The following is an 18002-nucleotide window of genomic DNA, read 5'->3' on the forward strand; positions in this document are numbered from 1 at the left end:
GAAATAGACACATGTACTATGATACATACAACTATAGTTCCATACAATGATAAGACTCATATCATTAAAGCCTCTAAAATAAGAACAAGATAATTTCTTGTTCTAGGAAATAAATGAGAGTCCTACTTGAAGAACATATACACAGAGAATAAAACAAACAAAAAATATTTACACTGTATAGCATGTACTTGCAAATTAATGAAATCGACATTAACTTAAGACAACACATGAAAATCTACAATATGTGTAAGTATCTTGTCAGGTAAGAAGTTAGAAAGTACCTAATCACTCATATTTTCTAAATACAAAGTTTAAGGTATTCAAACAGTTTTTAATATGACAAAAAGGAATTCAAAGTTTTAGTATTATTATTTAGAGAAGATTTATATTTGTTGTCAATAATCAGAAGAAATTTTTTATTTGAGTAAGCTAATTTACTTCAGTAATATCCTCTACATAATATTCAGAAAGCAAAATTCTCTATGAAAACATCCTTACATACCCATGCAATGTGGTATTTATGAACTGTCAGTTAATGTCTTATATTATCAGATTACAAAGTATTCTAAATGAAGCTCTCATTTTATCACACAGTGTAAAATCAAAGTTAAAAAAAATAACAAACATAAGCATGAACTTTTGAGATCAATTTCATTCCATGCAACAAACTCAAAATGAACCAGCCGAGTCTGTCTGGAAAGATGAATGTTCCCATTCCATCAGTGTGCCCATAGAATACATTTGCACACTTAAAGATGTCCTGAGTACTGACACAAACACATAAACTGTCGATTGAAATCTGCACACATAAAATATTTAAAGAAGAAACAACCTTCTGTTACAATGTCAAGTACATAAGAACTAACCTAACTTGCCAGAATTTCAAACTGATCACATTATAATACCTAATTATGTTAGTCAACTAAGGTGTTAACATAATCTAGAGGCAAAAGTATTCAAAGAAACACAAATACTAAAAAAATTAAAAGAAACGTTTCTCTAAAAGCCTTTTCAGGAGAAACAAACATGCACAGTGCTTTATAAACAAGGCCACATCCTGACATGGTTTGCCACAATCAATGAAGCAATGGTTTTAATAATCAGACTGAATAGCACTTTGATATGGGAAATATATATATATATATATACATATATACACATTCTACCTACCTTGAATGTTTATAAAGTTTACGAGGTCTACTATGCAATTTCCGATCCCAATTCTCTGGATCGCTGGAGTTACTGTCATAGGGATGAGGCCGTCCTGCCATCCCACTTCAAGTTTCCTCACACTACTGCTCTGAAAGCACACATGTAGCACCCATAACCTACATAAAAGAGTAGTGTTGACCTTTAAATCTATGCCATGCAGAATAAAACAGCCATAGAATGTTATATACTTGAGATTATTATGATATACTTGTAAAGTGCTAAGTAGATCATCAAATGCTAAACATAAAATGTCACAAATCAGATTAAAATAAACCCTGGAAGTCTTTTAAAGGTACTTTCCACTTGATACATCTGTTCAGTTTGCTGCCCTTGTACTTCAGTTTAATATAGTACTTACGTAAGTACACTCAAACAATTATCAAATTATTTCATGTTTCCAAACATCAATCAATCAATACCCCTAAAACAAAAACAATCCATAGAATGATTATTTTACATGAATTTTCACTTGGAATATTTCTTAATTGCCAGAAGTTACGATGCTTTAAAAGGCATCTTTTGGTTTTTTCTCTCCCAGGGATTAAGTTAGGAACTCGTGGAGGCTATTCTAGTGCTCTGCCTCTAAGCTACATCTCCCAGTGGCACAAGGCATCTTAAGACAAAATAATACTCTTATTTTTTCCTTAACCAAATTGATGCTAAATAGAAAGTTAATTTTTGCTGACAAATGTTTGTATAAAGTTATCCTAATGTTTCCCTACAGTGCAATTACTACAAAGTGCTTTATCAATGAATCCTATCAATATTTTCTCCATATATACAAGGTTTATGGCTACTAAATCTATCAAAGATACAAAGAAACTCAATAGCTTTACATAATACCTTAACTAAGTATTTTAAAAGTATATTAAATATCTAATCTCCTCAATCATCAAGATGACTGGCCTTATAATCCCATATATAGAACAGAAAATAACCTCAGAATTTTGGTAATTTTGCAGTTTACAATGTTGATCAGCAGTCAGATTTAAAAAACAGTAATAATGCCGGGCAGTGGTGGCACACGCCTTTAATCCCAGCACTCAGGAGGCAGAAGCAGGCGGATCTCTGTGAGTTCGAGTCCAGCCTGGTCTACAAGAGCTAGTTCCAGGACAGGCTCCAAAGCTACAGAGAAACCCTGTCTCGAAAAAACAAAACAAAACAAAAAAACAGTAATAATTTAGTATATAAAATAGTCCTGATCTTAAAAATCACACATTCATTTGACAACAGATCAGATTTTACTTACAGAAATTGTGAACATACACCACTACCACCACCATCAAACTAATTAACTGATAAACAAATGTATACAACTTTGCTCAAATTATCTAGCAAGATTATGTATATCTGACTAGAACCAGGTTCTCTGACACTGGCTCCAGCATTCTTTCAACGCTCATTTCTAACGGAATTCAATGGAGTAAAATGAGGAGTTGCTCACAAAAGTCAAAGACAGGGCCAGTAAGATAGCTCTTGGGTAAAGCACTGTGCAAAGCAAAGTCTTATAGTCTGAGTGGGAGATCCAACTCCGGAAGACTGTCCTCTGACTTCCACATGCATGGGGCAGCATGGGAGTACACACACACACACACACACACACACACACACACACACACACACACACAATACTGTGGAATAATGGTCTTGTACCCTGTAAAGATTTGTTACTTGTACTGGTTTAATAAAACGCTGATTGGCCAGAAACCTCTGCCAACACTACTACCAAAAATAATGGTAATTTTTTTAATTTAAAGATAAACATCAAAATTGGGGAAATAAGTTCTTGAGCTGTATATGGCCTCATCATCTTGATCTCTCCTATCAGTTGGGGTCATCTTTATTCATCAAGTTAAAAAAAAATCTAAAGTCACTTTCCCCTATCAAGTCTGCTTCAAAAATTTCTTTTGATTCCTTCTTTCCCGCTTTATCCATAAAGCTTGTGAACCAACCTTATCGTTTATCAGTAAGCTTCTTGGCATATTTGCTTCAATAAAATTAAAAACAAAAAAACTGTTAAAGGCTTTCTATTTCCCCTACCTAAATTGCTTAGCTTAAAAAGTTCCTTCAAAAATAGGCATTCGAGTCCCAAACACCCATCCACATCACAGTAGGCAATCTGAAGCATACTACTGTTGGATCTTCAAAAGCAATTACTGGAGTACTGCAAAGGGTTTTGAGAGAATACAGAAACAACAGAAATAGTCCATGTTCCAAATAACTTAGAAATAGTCTATTGCAGAGGCTGGGCCTGTTCATTAGGTCTGCGACTGTTTGGAAAAGTTTGGATGGTGTAGCCTTGGAGGAGGTGTGTCATCGAGGGCAGGCTTCAAGGTTTCAAAAAGACTTATGTCATTTCTAAAGATAGCTCTTTTAGTCAAGATATAGCTCTGAGCTACTCCTGACACTATGAGGCCTTTGTCTCACCATCATGGACTCTAACCATCTGAAATAGTAAGCCCAATTAAATGCATCCCTTTATAAGTTGTCTTGGTCATTGTGTTTTATCACAAGAATAGAAAAGTAAGTAAGATGATGTAAAAATCACAAAGAGTTGAAAACGTTCTAAAAAACATTTATAGTTTCCTTTTGAGTATCCTTAAGGAGTGTAATATAAATTCATAAATTAACTGACAAGGGACTGAACAGTCATTTTAGAAAGATCAAGAACTGTAGGATTTTGAGGGACTTGAATACTACACATACAGTCATGACACACACACAATTTAAAACAAATGAAAATCTAGGAACAAAAAGGAATGTTGTCTAAATGTAGCCTAGTAAACTTCTCTACAGAAAACAACAACTTAAACCTGAATAGATTATTTTTAAAAGCCTGTTTAAAACAGGGGCTGGAGAAATGGCTCAGTGGTTAACAGCACTGGTTAGATTTCCAGCACCAATATGTCACCAGTGGATCACAAGCATCTGTAACTCCAGTTCCAGAGGATCAATGTCCTTTTCTGACCTCTGTGACACTAGGCACCCAAGTGGTATATAGACATATATGCAGGCGAAACATCCATATACATAATTTTTTTTTTAAAAATTAAAGCCTATTTAAAACACTAGAAAATCTCAAAAGCAAATCACAGTGAAAGAAAAGGAATAGACCCTGAGTTCATTTCCAAGTTTTTGCTCAGTGTCTTCTATCTTACTTTAAATACGGTGAAGAGAACCAGGAAGCCATGCAGCTCAACATGGAAAAGGAAACCTCAACAAGTACAAATAGAGACTTAAAACAGATATACCAAAAGTGGAGGTAAAGACCCAATATTTGAGTAAAAACTTTGCTTAGATCATTGACTGATTGCCAAATTATACATGCAAGGGACAGAAGCCCTGGAGAACCCAGATAACCTGGTGATAAAATACAGACTACAGAAAAATCTTCACAAGGTAGAATCTACCATCAAAACTTGCATGACAGAAGATCTAGGATTTGATGTTTCTTAACTCAGTGTATTCCTTAATCATACATAACACACACAGCAGAAAACTGAAACCTTTATGGTTAGGATTTCAAAAGAACAAAGACCAAACAGGCTGGAACCAAAAGGGGTATATCCCCCCACTTACCCCACAAAAAAAATACAGAAAGGGTGAATTTAAAAATCTGACTATAATCTTTGCCCAAGTTCTTTGCAATAGGTGCAGGAAGAAATTCCTCCCACAAACTTGCTCCCACCCCCGGCCCCAGATATGAAGCCAATAAGTAAAAAGCTTGAAAAAGGAAGATCTGGTCAGAGCTACTACACAGTGCAGGGGAAATCAGTCTGCTTGAGTTCAGCAAAATAGCCCTTAGATGAGCAAACAACTCTCATGATAACACTGGAACAGTCAAGTGTCAACTAAAAACTGTGGCATGGGAAGAAACAAGACAGTAAAAGGGATCTGATAAAAACTGACTCCATGTGGACCCAGATGTTGGGTTAGCAAACTTCAAAGCACTCTTTATGAATATATCCAAACAAAGGCCCATAGACCCAAAGAGCAGAAAGAAGAAAACAGTCTTGATGAGTAACAAAAAGGAATCTCAGTAGAGATATGTATGACAAGCATAAAAAAAACCAAAAACCAGAAATTCGGCTTGAGCTAAAAAAACACTAAGATGAGAAATAAGAAGCCACAGCAGCAGATGGTGACGAGAAATGAGCAGAGCTACAGAGAGCTGGAGCACATCTAACAACACACACAACACGTTAAGTATTGGAGCCACTACTGACACACAACATCATGAATTATTATTAAAATAATAGAGAAGTCAGGGAAGTCAGATTTAATAAAATGTCTGGAAATATCAAGTAGAAAAATAAGAGGAAAATTCATTTTTCTTTGGATCCCTTCTTACGTTATTTGAATTTTCTAAATATGGTTTTTATCATGATAAACTAACAAAATAGTAAATTAACAAAATAGTTAAACAAAGTAGATGAAGTGGCTTTGTCATAGAAATTTCTCTTAATAATAGAATTTTTCTTCTTTAATAATTGCTTAAGTATAGTTCTGTTATGTATACATGATTAATACATATAGACTAGCAAAATGTTTCTACCATGAGTCCCTCATTATACTACAAGATCCTTGAGGACAAGAACAAAGTATAATTCATGTTTATGTTCCCACAGTTTAGTACAGCTTAGTGTAACCTGAATATAAGCATTTACAAAATGTTCTAATTAACTAATTAAGATGAAAGACACTGACAGGCATGTAATATGACCCACTAAAGCAGAGGAAATGCAAAGCCTAAATATTTTATAAGAAGCCTTTATAGCGGCTTGTCTTAAAAGAGAATTATCATACAACTGTACCTACAGTTCAGCCATGGAAAAGAGCACTAATAGAAAAACTATGATCCAATTTCTAATTACAATACCTGCTCAATAAATATCAAGAAAATAGAAGTAGAGCTTTGAATGTAGCTCATACTTGTCTGGGTTCTATCTTCAGAGCACGCACACATGCACGCGCGCACACACACACACACACACACACACACACACACACACACGGACAGGGAAGGATGGAAGGAAAGAGAGCTGTAGGGAGGAAAGTAAATATAAATCCCCTGAAAATATTATTAAAGATATAAAGTGAGTCCTAGGTTTCCGATGTCACTCGAGCACTTTCCCAACTGAGTTATTTCCCTACACCCAAAGTATTACTTCATAGATTTTGTACTAAAATTACTTTGTTCACTTATCTCTCACTCCCTGCCTCTTTTCCTCCTGTGTCCCCTCTCCATTCATCATCTCTCCTTCCCTTCCTCCTTCCTCTCCTTTTATTTTGCTTTTTTCTTGGCAGGCACCCTCTCATGGTCTCCACTGGTACCAGGCACACATTCAGAGCCCTTACAAACATGCATGCAAAACACTCATGCAAAAAATAATTTTAAAAAAATAAAAATGTTTTTTGAAAAATTAATAAAGGGAGGAAATGATAGTGTCTCTTTTTCTTCTTTGGATCTGTTTTTTGAGACAGTGTCTCAAGGAATAGCCCTGGCTGTCCTGTAACTCATTACCATCTAAGAATAGGCTGGGATTAAACTCACAAAGATCCTCCTGCCTCTGCATCCCAAGTGATGAGATTCAAGGTATGTGCCACCACACCTGGCTCAAAAAGTGTCTATTTCAACTGAAGAAATTTATTTGGTTTCTCTAGATAAAGTCTCACTATATAATCTAGGCTAACTTTAAACTTACTGTGCAGCTCAAGCTAGCTTCTCTCATTTGCTTGCCTCGGTCTCTCGGGTACTCAGAGTTCAGACTTTTGCCACCATACCTAGATAAAGTGGACTTTTTTATCTTAGTCTTAAAAATAATTTAAATAGCCACATGTGCCTGTGTTATATAGCCATTTCCTTGGAGTTTGACACGACCATCATGTTCAGGAAGCTGAGCATGTGATGTTACCCAGAAAGGCTGATAGCTATTGTATTTGCCAGCACAGAAGCAAAATATTACAAGTTATTTTTCCTCTCTTAATCTTAAACAATATAAAATTTGCCCTGGAACAAAATACTTGGTAACAGAAAAACACTCTCTAGATATCTTTATAACTTAGGAATCTGAGCAGTGTTCCATTTGAAGAAAAAAAATTATATTCAAAGACCTTTAAATTAAGACTGATTTCAGTAACTTGCTTTAGCATTTATTACACTGCCAATCAAAGCTGGGATCTGCATCTCTACAGTCAAATTTGGAGGGATTTTCCCCACTATACTATACATCTCTCAGATTTAATATACAACACATCAGAAGTAAAACCCAGAAAATAAAAAGTGGTGGCATTTCAAAACGCTAAGAGATAAAAAGATGAGAGATAAGATTCTAAAACAGAACAAAGAACTTTCTTTCCTAATATTATCTTATTTCCCCCAAATTCCAGAAAGCAAAAAGTTCAAAGTGGAACATAAAAAAACAAAGTCAAGAGAAATAATAGATGAATACCAACTTTCAGAAGAAACACCAAAACCACTAAGCTTCACATTTAAATTAACAAACAAACAAAGAAAAACCTCTGAGCCTTGGGAGTTAGGGAGATGGTTCAGTGTTTGAAAGCACTTACTAGCCGGGCAGTGGTGCACACCTTTAATCCCAGCACTTGGGAGGCAGAGGCAGGCGGATCTTTGTGAGTTCGAGGCCAGCCTGGTCTACAAGAGCTAGTTCCAGGACAGGTTCCAAAGCTGCAGAGAAACCCTGTCTCGAAAAACCAAAATAAATAAATAAATAAATAAATAAATAAATAAATAAATAAATAAATAAATAAATAAAAGCACTTACTATACAATCATGAGGACCAGAGTTTAGATCCCAGCACCCACATAAACCAAGCATCCAACAAACAACAGTAACTCCAGCTCAGAAAAATGAAGTTCTTTTCTGGCCTCCATGTGCACAGAGACATGTGTGCATACACTCAGAGACACAAACATACAGACACACAGACACACATAAATAAAATAAAGCTTTAAAAATCCAACAACAATCTTTTAAAACAAAGAATTCTAGAATAAGAAACAAGAAAGTAGAGTCAGGGGCTGGAGAGATGGCTCATCAGTTAAGAGCACTGGCTGTTCTTCTAGAGGATCCAGGTTCAATTTCCAGCACCCACATGGCAGCTCACAATTTTCTGTAATTCCAGTTCCAGGGGATCTGACACCCTCACACGAACATACATGCAGGCAAAACACCAATGCACTTAAAAATGCAAATAAATAAATGTGCAGTTAGTTGCTATATGCTAACGTTTTTGGCAAAAACTCCTTGAAGACATCGGCGCCTGGAACCAAGGCTACAGACTAGTTCCCAAGAAGATGAAAAAATATGTTCTAAGAATTAGTCTTAAACACGCAGTTTTCACTGGGAGGTGGTGGTACCCGCCTTTAATCTCAGCACTCTGAGGAAGAGAGAGGCAGATCTTTAAAGTTCAAGGCCAGCCTGGTCTACAGAACAAGTTCCATGAAAGCCAGGGCTACACAAAGAAACCCTGCCTCGAAAAACCAAACCCAATACAAATATTAGTTCTAATGTCTCTTTCCTGCTGCATGATAAACATTTTCACACACCTCGTAAAATAGTATGTGGAACCCAACAGAGTGGGCAGTGGAATAAAACACTCAGCAAACTGTCAATCTATTTTGTAGGCTCAGCCTTCCTAATTCTAGGTATTATTTACTATCCTAATAGGCTAAGGGGTCTTGATCCGTGCGTGCTTCAATTTTCCCTTCCCAATTTTTAGAGCATTAATTATTTTAAAATACTTTTAAATATTATGGTTTGACAGTTCTGCTAGTCTCTAATAAACTAAATATAAATACTCTCTTTTGAAGGTGAAACTAGTAATTTGGGAGAAGTTAATAGAAAGAAATGAAGAATGTCCTACAGTTAATTTAACTGGAAGTTACAGGTTTCTAAAAGCAGCTGTCCCATGGCTTAGGATGCAGCTCAGGAACAGAGCCTACTGGGATGCCAAAGCACACAGTCCTGGGTCTCACACACACACACACACACACACACACACACACCCTCTAAATGAACAAATGAGTTAAAAGGAGCAGACGGTACCATTTGCTCTCTGAACAATAGAAAATGAAATTCAAGCCCATATTCTGTAAAACAAACTGACCTGAATGAAATATTTTTAAAATAAGTCAGCACTTTATATGTCCATCCAAAAACGAGAAAACAATAAAAAATATTTGTTATAATTTTTTTTAAAAAAGGTTTATTTATTATGTATACAGTGTTCTGACTGCATGCATGCCTGCAGGCCAGAAGAGGGCACCAGATCTCATTACAGATGGTTGTGAGCCACCATGTGGGTGCTAGGAATTGAACTCAGGACCTCTAGAAGAGCAATCAGTGCTCTTAACCTCTGAGCCATCTCTCCAGGCCTTGTTGCAAACTTTTATCTGCAATTCTTTCTTAGGTAACTGAGATTTAAAATGTATTTTTATGAGGATGAGGAGGATGACAAGGGGGCTCAGTGGACAAAGGTGGTTTGTACTGTAAGCTTGGTGACCTGAGTTAAAACCCTCGAAGCCATGTGAAGGTATAAGAAGAGTACTAATCTCACAAGCTGTCCTTGGACCTCCACATATACTCTGTGGTATGGACATCTTCTACAACCCACAATTAATTTTTTAATTACTTTTAAGTTGCCAGGCAGTGGTGGCACACGCCTTTAATCCCAGCACTCGGGAGGCAGAGGCAGGCGGATCTCTGTGAGTTCGAGGCCAGCCTGGTCTACAAGAGCTAGTTCCAGGACAGGCACCAAAGCTACAGAGAGACCCTGTCTCGAAATACAAAACAAAACAAAACAGAAAACAAAAACTACAAGGTAACAACCACAAAATACAACAATTTAAATGACCTTAGAAAAATATTATTCATAGTTTCTAATCAAGTAGTATTTTAAGCAGTGACTCACTATTATGGATGCTCATCTTATACCCAGCCAAATACTAAATGTCAATTTTATGTCCCCCAAATACTAATCCACCATTTCTTCTACCACAAAGATAAAAATGAGTAGTCAACTGATGGAGGACTCTCATTGGTTAATAAAGAAACTGCCTTGGATTTTTGATAGGGCAGGATTTAGATAGGTGGAGTAGACAGAACAGAATGCTGGGAAGAAGGGAAGTTAGTAAATCACCATGCCTCTCCTCTCTGAGATAGTTGCCATGAAGCCAGCCACCAGGTCAGACATGCTGAATCTTTTCCGGTAAGCCACCACCTTGTGGTGCTACACACATTACTAAATATGGGTTAAAGTAAGATGTGAGAATTAGCTAATAAGAGGTTGAAACTAATGGGCCAGGCAGTGTTTAAAAGAATACGGTTTCCGTGTAATTATTTCGGGTGTAAAGGGCAGGTCGAAAAGCAGGCCTGATCATCTCATCACTACAGTCAACCTTCCGTATTCTCAAGTTCAACACCCACAGAGTTAATGAACTCAAAATTGTAGAGTTTTGTCACTATTCTCTAAATATAGTAGAACAAGTATTTGCTCAGAATTTACACTGGATTAAGCATGAAGTAATCTCAAAATGACATAACGTATACAGAGGACTTATTGTGTGTAGGTTATACACAAACATTATTCCAGCTTATAGAAAGAGCTTCACTATCTAAGGATTTTGTATTCATGCGGTGATTAACACTAATCCTCCTTGGATATCAAGGAACAGCACTATTATATAAACAGGTACACTACATTTTTAAACATAATACAATTAAATTAATAAAGTAAGGTATCTGCTTTTATTGGCAAAGATAAAAGCAACAATACCCTACAATCTAAAGAAATCTGTAACATAAAATTGCATATTTACCAAATTCTTTCCTCTTTATGTTTTACTTTCTTAAATAGAGGTTAAGTATGCTTGGATGGCAAATGTTTCAGACTCTGGAGTTTTTCAGAATGGGACCTCAGACTCTACCTGTACTAATCCAGAACTCTGACATGCAAACACTCTAAAACTGTACTTGACCCAGTGTATTCCACGGCACACACAGAAACTTTACTAAGCTTTTAATCTTTTCCTAGAGAGCATCTCTGAATTCTAACTGCTCACCTTCTACCTCTGAGCTCTAGTCTGCTACCTTCTTAGCAAGGCGGTACTGGTTTCAAGAACCACAAAGTAAAACAGCAGGCCATATTAAGGAAACTGCAACTTTAGCTTGAACCCTAATGAACATTCTAGTAAAGAGAGAAAAACAAAGCTCAAAAACAGGTTGAGTATCCTTATCTGAGATGCCTGGGACCAAAAGTGTTTCAGTTTCCAGATTTGGGGATTTTTTTTTTCTAAAATTCTGGAATGTTTGCATATACGAGTTATCTTGGGAATAACTAAACAAAGTTCATTTACATTTCATAAACATCCTATACCCATACTCTAAAGGTAATTTGACACATGGAACACCATTAGATTGGTAAAGAGCTCAGAAGAATTCAGATTTTAGAGCATTTCAGAGTTCAGGTTTTGGGATTGGGGATGTGCAATTTGTAACGCTTCCTTTGTTACAAAAGTCTGTAACTACTTCTTCCCCCATCCCTACCTCTGCCATAATTTTACTTCAAATCAAGAAAGAAACAAAACAAAGGCATTAGATGAGGATTAAAAAATCAAAGCCACTGACCAAATTATAAATCACTTCAATTGTAAATTAAACTTACCCAGTTAGACATGTAGGTGTTCCATTTCCTTCTCTCTCATAGAGGTCCAGCCTGCTCAGATAAACCTACCATACAGATGAATATATTGAAAATGTATGTCCTAAGAATTAGGAGACCCAAAAACAGAACCAAAGGCACTAAGGACAGGACATTCAACCCCTTCTTCTAATCCTCATTTGAGAAATCATTTCAGAGGGTAGAAGGAGGGGGGGGGGGTAAAAAGCTACTTGCAAGAGAGCATTTCTTACTTTATAGAAACATGGGGGGGTGATAGTCCACCCTCCACCAACAGGCACACTATGAACAAATGTAAGACAAATCCCCCCCCAAAAAAATTAACTCTCAAATAGGAACATCTTACAAATACAGTATGTGTCTCCTGTTTTCACTTCTTGTTCTATAGAGAAGCAGGGGGCTGATGAGACATTAGCCTAGCTGAGCTTGAAAAGACTGTGCTAAAAAGAAAATCTAGTCCGACTTAAAAAAACAATGTCCTTTGCAGTTTTATACAAGACATAATAAACTCTGGAGTGGAAATCAGTCCTGTTTGTACAACTGCACAGGAATAGAGGGGTATTTAGCTGCTCCATCTTCCTTTTCAGAACTTTTTCTCTCATGCCTTTACCACTAAGCCAAAGACCTTCACTTGTAAGACCCATCTCTTGGGACTGGAGTTTGACCTATAAACTCCTATTCCTTACAGTCCAACAAAGCATGAAGCAGATTATGTGATTAAAGTACTTCCTACTAATAGGTAAATGAATTTTAATCCACAAGCTTCAATTCCACAAATGTTATTAAGTCATACTATGTATTAGGCACAAAGTTTAACCAAAGTACCCATTCTTCTTACGAGAAAAAGTAAGAAGCACAAGAGTGTCTGCATCACACCACACTTTCTTCCTCCTATTTCCAACCTTCTGGTTCTCCCCATGAGCCAGGGAATCTATATTTCCTTCGGTAAAAGTCAATGCCCAGGGACACAATGTGGTAAGGTATAACAAAGAATAAATACTTGAATTCTGAAATGAACTATAGAGGGTCTCTTGGACTTAATCATATATATATATATATATATATATATATATATATATGTACAATATAATAGTATAATAGTGGCCTTCTAAATAAACCAATTTACTCTTAAGATACTTATAAATCTAATAATAAACACTGAAAAGTTTCTCATCAGTTACTCCCATAGTAAAAATGTGTAATATAGTCCCCTCTTAAAGTATATATTCCAAGTTAGGCAGTAGATGCCTAAAACTGTGACTAGTACCAAATGAATCCCAGGTATTCTAAGTTTTTCCTTACATATACATACCTATGGGAAACATCACTGCTTAGGCACAGTTACAACAATAATTAACAATAAAATAGAAAAGCAGTAACAATATACCCAGGCAAAAAGTTTTGTAACCGCAGAGATACACATCTTAGCAACCTTGGCATGTGTTTTTCTTTCCTTGTGAGTTCAGAACGTTCATGTTTTTCACATACAAGAAGCACTTTATGGTTTCTTGTTGGCATGTATAAGTTAGGAAGAGCAGCACTACTTTAGTACCATGGGCCACCATTAAATAAAGGTTTTTGAACACATTGTGAAACCAGAAACCAGTCTGATAACCAAATAACTAGTAAATTGGCAGAAGGATGGGTAGCACATTCTGGTCACAATCACTTGGACAAAGGGGTGGTTTATGCTCCAGGAGGGATGATGGCAGAAACTCAGATTTATCACTGTACTTAGAACAGTATGCAATTTAAAACATATGAGCTTATTTCTGGAATTTTCCCATTTAATAATTTCAAGCCAGGAATAAACTACAAAAGCAAAAGTGTAGAAAAGGAGAGGCTACTATATAAAGTACCTGTTTAATTTGAAGCACTGTATTTCTTTTCTTTTCTTTTTTATTTATTTGTTTATTTTTGGTTTTTCGAGACAGGGTTTCTCTGTAGCTTTGGAGCCTGTCCTGGAAACTAGCTCTTGTAGACCAGGCTGGTCTCGAACTCACAGAGACCCATCTGCCTCTGCCTCCCGAGTGCTGGGATTAAAGGCGTGCGCCACCACTGCCTGGCCTGAAGCACTGAATTTAAAGTACACTAAACCCATCTACTGGTTTTTAATAAGGTCTGACATTTTTCCCAATTCTTATAAAACTTTGTAATTCCAAATTAAGTGACATAGGTTGATTTAAACCTTTGCTTCCAGCTATAAAATTAGTTCTGACCTTAAACCAGATATAAAATAAAATAGTTTCACATGTTAAAGATCAAAAGACAACTAAGTTTGGTTGGGACACTTGATGCTGTTTCAAGGGGCTTTATTTAAAATTCTGCAGTCCCTATATTCTTTTAAGAATGATGCAGGTTACTCGGGAGGCAGAGGCAGGCGGATCTCTGAGTTCGAGGCCAGCCTGGTCTACAAGAGCTAGTTCCAGGACAGGCTCTAGAAACTACAGGGAAACCCTGTCTCGAAAAACAAAAAAAAAAAAAAAAAAAAAAAAAAGAATGATGCAGGTTGACTCCATGTTCATACACATGATTAATCAGGCGGAGGAGGACACTGATACCTCTCAGACAAGACAGCTCTCTGGTGCATTTGACATGCTCATTATCTGTCTAGTACCTGAAGGCATGTGAACGTTGCTCATTCCTAGTTCTCTGAGATGCACAGCATTCCCAGATCACTTGTACACTTCGGTAGGTCATTTAGATGTAAAAGGCCACAAGCAGACACAGTTCTCTGTGATTTCACATAATAGTGAAAAAATTACACATATCTTTGAAGAACAGAAAGAACAAAATAGAACAAAATTCAGACTGGTGGGAGGAAAACACAGGGGAGATAAAAGGCCCACCTACAAAATTTGAGAGTGTGAAAAAAATGTGTAGAAACTCAAAAATATTGTTTGGAACTTTCTGAACTCCATCACCCTGGATCGTTACCACACTCTGTGCTTCTGAAATTCCCTTCTTACTTTCTCTCCACTCAGAAGAATAAAAGTTAAATAATAAGCTCGAAGTCAGAGAAAATTATTAAGCATAAAACTCCAGAAATGACTGTCCTCAAAAACTTTATTAACCCAATCTTTATCTACTATTAAATAATTTTCCAAGTATTTTCTACTGCTTTCTGCTTAATATTCAAGTATTAGTCTTTGGTTCAAAGCCCGGGGTTGAATTCTAGATGGCCTCTCCCATACGGAAACCCTTTAGCTTTTATATTCGCATGTTTTATTATTATTGTATCTTTTATTTCAATTTCTACATTCTCTCTCATTCAGAACCCATCCCTAAACCCCTCTCTGAAAAGCTTTGATCGAATTTGGCGAGTGGAGGTAAGAAAAGGGACGGGGCAGAGAAGAAGAGCAGAAACCCAACTGCCAATCAATACACTGTAGCGCTTCCTTCAGACTGTTAAATAAAAGGCACGAAGACTCGTAAAGTATGGCTAGAAAATAATTTCATATACTAAATGAGCAAAGTGGAAAACTGTTCTTAGCATGTCACAGACTCCAAATACCAATAAGGGGCGAAAAACAGTAATTCTATTAGGGCCCAGACTCAAATTTCTAAAGAGAAAAAAAGAAACGGGAATCCGGTAAAGGCCGAGCCTAAGCACACTGGCCCGCACTAACAAACTGCTAAGAGAAATCCCAAATACAACCGCATTCCCAAATACAAGAAGGGATAAGACTTGTGTCTCACAGAGAATCAATCAGAACCTTTTCTGGGCAAGTTAGGGGCAAAAAATGCTTTACCATTGTTGATAGGGCTACAGGATAAAGCCACGCAGCACATTACAGGTGTCTCATCCTCCACCCAGAGGGCGACTCCCCACCACCTTATCCCCAAACTGGGAGCCTTACTCACCGCCCTATTGTGATGCGCCCTCTTCGGGTAGTCGCAGCGGTGGCCCAAAGATGACAGGAAAGGGGCGGGGCACGGGGTTACTCTGCCCTGGAAAGGAGGTTGGAAAGGAGGTGTGAGGGATCGCCTTTTTCCCCTGGGGAAAGGCCTCCGGGCTCCTAACCCACAAAGCATCACCCGTCTCCGCCTCTCCGGACCCGGTGCCCGAGCCAGGGGCTCTGAGCGCCACCCACGCTTCTCCAGCCGCTGCCAGCCACCCGGACCCCGGCCACAGCAGCCAGCCTCGCCCTCGGCTTCCACCGCAAACCCAGCCACCCGCGCCCGACCCGCTCCAACCTGCCGGCCCCTGAAACGTCCACTGTGAGGCGAGGAGGAGGGCTACGAGAGCGACGCCCCGCGTCCCCCACCTACTCAACCGGATCCCTCCGGTGCTAGGTGTGAGGCGGCCGCTCCACCAGCTGCGCCTACCAGAGCCGCCCCGGCAGGTTGCAGGCCGGCTCCTTAGCTGCTTCTCGCGAGACCTTGCTCTAGGCAGAGGCGAGGCGAGGCGAGTTCTCGCGCGAATGACGGCGCTCCTCCCATAGTGGGCGTAGCGCCGGGTTCCCGGGCCAGCTGGAGTAGAGTCCCGGCCGGAGGCACTGAGCGGTGGGTTCGGTGCGACCGCGCCACCGCGCCGCCAGCCGGGACCTGTCTCAGGCCACCCACAGGTCCCTGCGCCCCCTTTCTCACCACCCTTTCGGTCACCGTTAGGCAAAACCGGACAGCATCTCCGGCCAAAGCTGCGCCTGGAAGACTTCTTCCAGGAGCGGGTCCCGGTCTGCAGAGGCCAGGGTCGCCCCCGGGGGGACCGCCAGCAAGTGCGAGCAGCTCGAGGTGCCGGCAGGCGATGGTCCTGAGGGACCCGCTCCGCTCCCCTGCGGCCGCGCCGCCGCCAGATTTCAAACGCTCTGTTGGCGGGAACTGGTGCACCAGGTGAAACGCCTTCGGTGGCGCCACCTCGGGGACCTGGAGAGTCACCTGGATGGGACGCGCCGATAATACCGAACCTACTGGGTGCCTAATGTTAGGCTCTACAGAGATGAAACGGTGAGATAGATACGGTCTTGGCACTCCCAACTCTCACCCGCAGGGATTCAGCCCCACAGAGGAATAACTAATCCCATTATGCTGTGTTAGGGAATGTACTCCCCGTAGTGAGCCCTGGGAACTGATCTGAGATCTCATCTATCTGACTTGTTAAGTCCTCAGCGGGTGTGGTGGGGCTCACCAAAAACGCCTAATTTTAGGATTTGAAAGGGAGGCAGAAGCAGAAAGATTGTTGCGAGTTCGAGGTGCGTCTGGGCTAGAGTGAGACTTGTCTCAAAAACCCCAAACCTGCCAGGCGGTGGTGGCGCACGCCTTCAATTCCAGCACTCGGAGGCAAAGGCAGGCGGATCTCTGTGAGTTCGAGGCCAGCCTGGTCTACAAGCGCTAGTTCCAGGACAGGCTCCAAAGCTACAGAGAAACCCTGTCTCGAAAGAAACAAAAGCAAACAAACAAAAAAACCCAGCAAAACAAAAAAAAACCCTAAAACCAAAAAACTTCACCAGGGAATGACATTTGAGCCCCTTCTTAAAAGTAGACGTTCCCCAATTTGAAGAAGAGTGGGAAAGGCATAAACAAAGAGGAAGAGGACATTCGAGCTAGTGAGTGAGAGGACAGTTTCCAAAGCTACACAGAGAAGTCCTGTCTCGGAACACCAAAAAAAAAAAAAAAAAAAACCCCCCCCAAAAAAACTTTGTTTTAAATCTAGTCACTATAATAATAATAAAAAAAATTCCTGACTCTACTAAGACTCCTCCCAGCAATCTAGCAATGGTGGGAGAGGGTACTTGAACTTTAAGCAGATTTGTAACTTCCCTAACTGGCGGAAGCAGAGGCAGAGATCCACAGACAAGCACCGCATTGCGCTCCCAGACTCTTGCAGAAGAGGGATTGTACCAGCCAAGAAAGTCATGTTGGGTGAACCCACAGAGACAGCTGATCTGAGCCCTTGGAAGCTCATGGACGCTGAACCAACAGTCAAGGAGCCTCTAGGCACTGTATGTGTATGTAGCTTGCTCTCTTAGTAAGACAGTGAGAGCAAGACCTCTCCCTGGCTGGCAGTTTTTTGGTCACCTCTTCCCCAAACTGGATTACCTGGCCCCTCATTGACATAAGGGGAGGAGCTCAGTCCTGCCTCACCTGAT

General features: G+C 39.3%; 1 protein-coding gene across 4 annotated transcripts in view; it reads right to left on the reverse strand.

The window, feature by feature from the left end:
• Btbd10 (BTB domain containing 10) overlaps window positions 1–16267 on the reverse strand; it is a 56124-nt gene extending 39857 nt beyond the window's left edge. Inside the window, exons 1-4 of one of the 4 annotated variants that reach the window (XM_038315704.1) lie at window positions 16111–16267; window positions 15778–15864; window positions 11899–11963; window positions 1171–1328 (exon numbers count right to left, since the gene is read on the reverse strand). In XM_038315704.1, the coding sequence (XP_038171632.1) occupies window positions 1171–1271 (101 nt within the window). In that variant the 5' untranslated portion in view covers window positions 1272–1328; window positions 11899–11963; window positions 15778–15864; window positions 16111–16267. The remainder of the gene's footprint in view (window positions 1–1170; window positions 1329–11898; window positions 11964–15777; window positions 15865–16110) is intronic. The other 3 variants (XM_038315712.1, XM_038315717.1, XM_038315720.1) reach the window with 3 other exon arrangements.
• Window positions 16268–18002: the final 1735 nt, after the last annotated feature.

Source organism: Arvicola amphibius, chromosome 1 (genome assembly GCF_903992535.2).
Source record: "Arvicola amphibius chromosome 1, mArvAmp1.2, whole genome shotgun sequence".
Classification (NCBI taxonomy): domain Eukaryota; kingdom Metazoa; phylum Chordata; class Mammalia; order Rodentia; family Cricetidae; genus Arvicola; species Arvicola amphibius.